General features: G+C 38.8%; 1 protein-coding gene across 1 annotated transcript; it reads right to left on the bottom strand.

Moving 5' to 3' along the window:
- Positions 1-3146: 3146 nt before the first annotated feature.
- On the bottom strand, positions 3147-6032 carry LOC106593407 (arg8-vasotocin receptor-like). The gene is made up of 2 exons (XM_014184741.3): positions 4476-6032; positions 3147-4105 (listed from the first exon to the last, which is right to left on the bottom strand). Exons 1-2 carry the CDS (start codon positions 5329-5331, stop codon positions 4026-4028), a joined length of 936 nt encoding a protein of 311 aa, XP_014040216.1. The 5' UTR covers positions 5332-6032; the 3' UTR covers positions 3147-4025.

The raw sequence follows: 6032 nt of genomic DNA, 5'->3' as shown, positions 1-6032 counted from the left end.
TGTTATTCAGGCAGTCTGAAATTCACATTAAGTGACAATGAAGCAAACCACAGCCAGGAGCAATCATAACAACATTGTTATAAAGGAGTTATTGTCAACTCATACGATTAGTTATAAGGCATTTGTTAATGGTTGATTAATGGTTTGACTCACCATTTATATACATATTTATCAATGTATTTATATACAGTAGCAGTCAAAAGACTACCTCATGAAGCTGGTTGAGAGAATGCCAAGAGTGTGCAAAGCTGTCATCAAGGCAAAGGGTGGCTACTTTGAAGAATCTCAAGTATAAATTATATTTTGATTTGTTTAACACTTTTTTGGTTACTACATGATTCCATATGTGTTATTTCATAGTTTTGATGTCTTCACTATTATTCTCCAATGTAGAAAATAGTAAAAATAAAGAAAAACCCTTGAATGAATAGGTATGTCCAGACTTTAGACTGGTACTGTATGTTACTGTGTTTAGTTAGCCAAGACTCAACTTGAAGTTCAGTCTGCCTTCAAGTCAAAACTGTCCTATTCCAATATGCTTTCACCGCAGTGACGGATGAGGGATATGGCTTGAAACACGTATGTCAATCCGTGAATAGAAGGTGTTGCTTGTACTCCTAATTATCCCATTATCCAAGCCACAAAACCGAGAAGATTTAAATACTGCTCGTTTTTCATTAAACTGCTTTTTTTCGTCAGCATGCTAGGCTAGGTAATGCTAAAGCAACACATTGGATTCACAACATTTATTATATTACAGTTTATTAATAATTAGTAAATGGTTTATAAGGATCTAAATTAATCATCAACTGAGGTATTAGTAAGTAACTGTTCTCACATTTATAAATGTACTCATTAACCATGAATAAATATACCATTCATGACATACTGTATATAAATACATTTATAAATATGTAAATACATGCTGAGTCAAACCATTAATCAACCATTAACAAATACATTATCAATAATCTTATGTTGACAATAACTTATGTTGACAAATAAGTACATTAGTTGTATATTATTAATAATTTACAAATTGTTAACATACTATGATCAAACAATTTATGAAGGATCTCATAAATCATTAATAAATCATTTAAAATAACATTTATAAATGTGTAAATGACTATTTAGAGATTGCTTAATGACATTTACAAATGTAGGAATAATGATGAATAAGTGATAAGTAAACTCTTTCCAAACTGTTTATATTGTTTATTAAGGGTCCTTAATATAAAGTGTTACCACATTGTCAATAACATGCATGCAGGGTTAGGTAGCTTACTTTCTGAATGTAATCCATTAGAGTTACTAGTTGTCTGTCCAAAATTGTAATCAGTAATGCAACTTTGGATTGACCAAACTCAGTAATGTAATCTGAATACATTCCCTTTACGAGGCATTAGAAGAAGACAAAATGGATCCATCAAATGTGTGTTATCATAGTGGTCTCTGATTGGTGGTCATCATTTGGTGTGTCATCATAGTGGTCTCTGATTGGTGGTCATCATTTGGTGTGTCATCATAGTGGTCTCTGATTGGTGGTCATCATTTGGTGTGTTATCATAGTGGTCTCTGATCGGTGGTCATCATTTGGTGTGTCATCATAGTGGTCTCTGATTGGTGGTCATCATTTGGTGTGTCATCATAGTGGTCTCTGATTGGTGGTCATCATTTGGTGTGTCATCATAGTGGTCTCTGATTGGTGGTCATCATTTGGTGTGTCATCATAGTGGTCTCTGATTGGTGGTCATCATTTGGTGTGTCATCATAGTGGTCTCTGATTGGTGGTCATCATTTGGTGTGTCATCATAGTGGTCTCTGACTTGTGGTCATCATTTGGTGTGTCATCATAGTGGTCTCTGATTGGTGGTCATCATTTGGTGTGTCATCATAGTGGTCTCTGATTGGTGGTCATCATTTGGTGTGTCATCATAGTGGTCTCTGATTGGTGGTCATCATTTGGTGTGTCATCATAGTGGTCTCTGATTGGTGGTCATCATTTGGTGTGTCATCATAGTGGTCTCTGATTGGTGGTCATCATTTGGTGTGTCATCATAGTGGTCTCTGACTTGTGCTCAGACTTGCTCAGGTCGAACAAACTTGAATGTCTTTTTACAATTGAATGTCATTGAGAAAACAGAAAAGTGTCATAATGTATTTTATCACGCAAACATCCTTTCAGAATTTAAAAGTAATGGAAGACGTAACCATCTAGTATTTCAACAGCATCTGTAATCTGATTACAATATTTTTGCTGGTAACGTAACTGATGGTTATCAGATTACATGTAATCAGTTACTCCCCAACCCTGCCTGCATGTGTCATAATTACTTGGCTGGAAGGAAATCAGCTCTGAGAGTCTGCTATTGGAAAAGTATTTTCAAAGGAAAACCATAGGACTATTGTTGAATGTAACAATGGTCTTAATTTCTTTGAAATGTTTACCACGCGGTACCATTTTGTTTGAAGCTAGACGGGAGAGAGCCCAAGCATATGTAAGTCATTGGAGTTATTACTTTGATAGTGTGCTTTCCCAGAAAACACTGAATTATTTCACTTCCATATGGAACTTTTTATTTTACCTTTATTTAACCAGGAAAAGACAATTGAGACACAGAGTCTCTTTTGCAAGGGAGGCCTGGCCGAGAAGGCAGCAGCAATCAGCACAACAGAACAGTAATGTTAAACATGAAAAACAATCAGCACAACAGTACAGTAATGTTAAACATGAAAAACAATCAGCACAACAGAACAGTAATGTTAAACATGGAAAACAATCAGCACAACAGAACAGTAATGTTAAACATGAAAAACAATCAGCACAACAGAACAGTAATGTTAAACATGAAAAACAATCAGCACAACAGTACAGTAATGTTAAACATGGAAAACAATCAGCACAACAGAACAGTAATGTTAAACATGGAAAACAATCAGCACAACAGTACAGTAATGTTAAACATGGAAAACAATCAGCACAACAGAACAGTAATGTTAAACATGAAAAACAATCAGCACAACAGTACAGTAATGTTAAAAATGAAAAACAATCAGCACAACAGTACAGTAATGTTAAACATGAAAAACAATCAGCACAACAGAACAGTAATGTTAAACATGAAAAACAATCAGCACAACAGAACAGTAATGTTAAACATGAAAAACAATCAGCACAACAGTACAGTAATGTTAAACATGGAAAACAATCAGCACAACAGTACAGTAATGTTAAACATGAAAAACAATCAACACAACAGAACAGTAATGTTAAACATGGAAAACAATCAGCACAACCACATGACCCCAGCTACAGGAAACATTTACACTCCTCCTGAACAGAGTTTTGCACCAGGGTTTTAAAACAATGTGAGTATTAGTAGATAGATACATTCAGACTTGTTCAGGGAATTATTCAAATCATGTACAGACGTGTTTTATTGTTGCATTACACAAAACAGAGAAAATACAGATATATCTATGTAAAGATATGTCAAAGCTCAAACACATCAATAAATATATGGACCAGATAGTCATAATAAATATACATTATACTCACAAAGCAACCATTCGTTGTTCACTGATGCCCATATCCTTCCTCACAATAGTTTTTCTGGTAGATAATCAGTGATTGGTTTGGGCAGGAGCTCACCTGAACTGACTACCGCCACCTCAAATGTTCTACTGCTCGAGTTCCTGCACCTCTTATAGAATATTAGCTTGAAAGAATATACATTCAATTTGCTTACTGCTGAGAGCTAAAATGGTCGGCTTGACATACCAATCTTGATGTTGAATCAACGAGGATATTTACATGTGTCTAAACCATGGGTCTTCAATGACATCAAAGAAATGCTATATACAGTACAAGGTGAAGCAGTGGAGTTGGGGGAGTTTCCATATTGCCCATATGGTCCATCAATAGCTCTGGTCCATGGTGTTATGTGTGGCTTGCTGATGCTGAGCCTTCTGTGAAGCTGAAAGTAGCACCCTGGACCAGAGCTAGTCCAACATAGTGTCTCCTAGCTGTAGTAAAGATAGATCCAGGGGTTGGTACAGCTGTTCAGACTGGCAAGCAGCATGATGATGACAAACAGTGGACCTGAGAGAGAGAGAGAGAGAGAGAGAGAGAGAGAGAGAGAGACAGACAGACAGAGGATATGGCATGCTAAAAATAGCACTACAGGTTTCCACAGAAAGAATGGGAAAGGTCATGCAAATCAATGGAACTGGAGTCCAATCATTGTTATTAAACTAGATACCTGTGGCTTCTAGATACCTGTGGTGGCACAAGGGTATAAATGATTTATGTCATAACTGACAGTAAACCACATTGATTTCTAATCCCAAAGTGTATTGGTCGCGTACACAGTTTAGCAGATGTTATAGCAGGTGCAGCGAAATGCTTATGTTACTAGCTCTTAACAATGTAGTAAAATGACAAGCAGATACACAAATAAAATCTAATTTACCATTTGTGGGCGCTGTACTGGGACTCCATGCAGACCACAACTGGACCACAAAGAAGGGGCTCCAGCATATCGAGTAGACCATAATGATGACGAATGTCATTTTGACCGTCTTCAACATCGCGCTCGAGACCCCTTTGGTGCCCGTGCGCCCTTCGCTCGTGGAAGCCTGGAGCGCCTTTCTCTTCATGTTAAAGTATATCCCCGTGCATATTTTAATCTGGCAGTACAGCAAGATGATAACCGGGAGAACAAACACTGATAAAGTAATCCAGCTGATGTATATCTTAGAACCCCAAGGTTCAATAAATGTCGCCCAACAATCATACAGGTTGTCCTCTAGTTCTTGGAGAGAGAAGATGAAGAGTTGCGGAGTGCTGAAAGCCAGAGAGATCAGCCACGCTGCGCCTATGGCGACGTACCTCTTAAAGGAACCCTTCAAGAACGACACCATGGGTTTGCAGACCGCATGGTACCGATCAATGGTCATGGCCACTATCATGTATGTGGAGGCGAACATCCCAACCACCTGAAGATATTTCACCGACCTACAGACGAAATCTGAGCCGCGGAACCGGTGCGTAATCTCCATGCAGAGCTGCGGTAGGACTTGGAAGAAAGCGACCACTAGGTCCGCGAAGCACAGGTGCAGAAGGAACAGGTGGGTCCTTGTATTCATCTTGCGCTTCCTCCGAAGTGCACGTAGAAGACACAAATTCCCACATGTGGCTAAGACAAAAATCAATCCCAAAACTCCAGCTTTTAGAAGCGCAAAGTCGTGTTCACCTGTTTCATCAGTTCCTCCCGCGTCCTCCCGCTCTGAACTGCCATTGCCACTATAATTGAGTTGTAAACTCATTGTCCCTTACAAGATTTTTTTGGTTACTATTTGTTTTTTCATTGTTAATTATGTTCAGTAAATTAGGTCCAATACTTTCCTATTGGCAATTCGGCCACTATCTCTCGCCTATGATGCGCAGTAGCTCTGCGCAGCAGCAACAAGTGCTTTAGCTGGTAGTAGCGTCGTATTTGCCTGACGACTCAACCTGAATTTAATTTGCTGCTCCATTGATCGCAACATACCTTCAAGAAACGTCAGTTTGGCCGCCCGGCGCTATGTGGTTGGGTAGCCCTGCAAGCATCGTCTGACTGAGACATTTTGTACGGGCCATCAGCGTCTGAGAAAAGATGGGCTGCAACGACAGGTGCACCAGAGCTGTAGGCCTGTTTAAATATGGCTCTGGATGCACCAATGAAATCAGAATGTGCTGTATAGGTAGGTGCGCAGTGCGCATTCCCAGAGTGTAATGAACATCTAGGCTACATGTTCAATATGAACACCTCCCCTGGCTTCACACGTAAGTGCACATTCATTTCCTTCAATGTCCCTCATTTCCATTTCTTCTCAATATTAATTGGAGACATAGACCTGTACTTTGTCACCATCAGCCACATGGGCCTAATGGAAAGCCTTTCTTCCACAAAATACAAAAGGAACAGACTACATCCACCCCTAAACAAGACTCTTTCAAATGTAATCCATGTTGAATATGATTGATA

This window comes from Salmo salar, chromosome 07, assembly GCF_965601325.2.
Source record: "Salmo salar chromosome 07, fSalSal1, whole genome shotgun sequence".
NCBI classification, from domain to species: domain Eukaryota; kingdom Metazoa; phylum Chordata; class Actinopteri; order Salmoniformes; family Salmonidae; genus Salmo; species Salmo salar.
Note: the sequence above shows the minus strand (reverse complement) of the source record. Positions and strands in the feature narration are given on the sequence as shown.

What these genes read in the sequence shown, in the direction of transcription:
- LOC106593407 (XM_014184741.3), bottom strand. Translation starts at nt 5,331, where the DNA reads ATGAGTTTACAACTCAATTATAGTGGCAATGGCAGTTCAGAGCGGGAG. An exon ending in CAGTACAGCGCCCACAAATG is followed by an intron (nt 4,106 to 4,475) that starts GTAAATTAGATT and finishes TCTCTCTCTCAG; the next exon opens with GTCCACTGTTTGTCATCATC.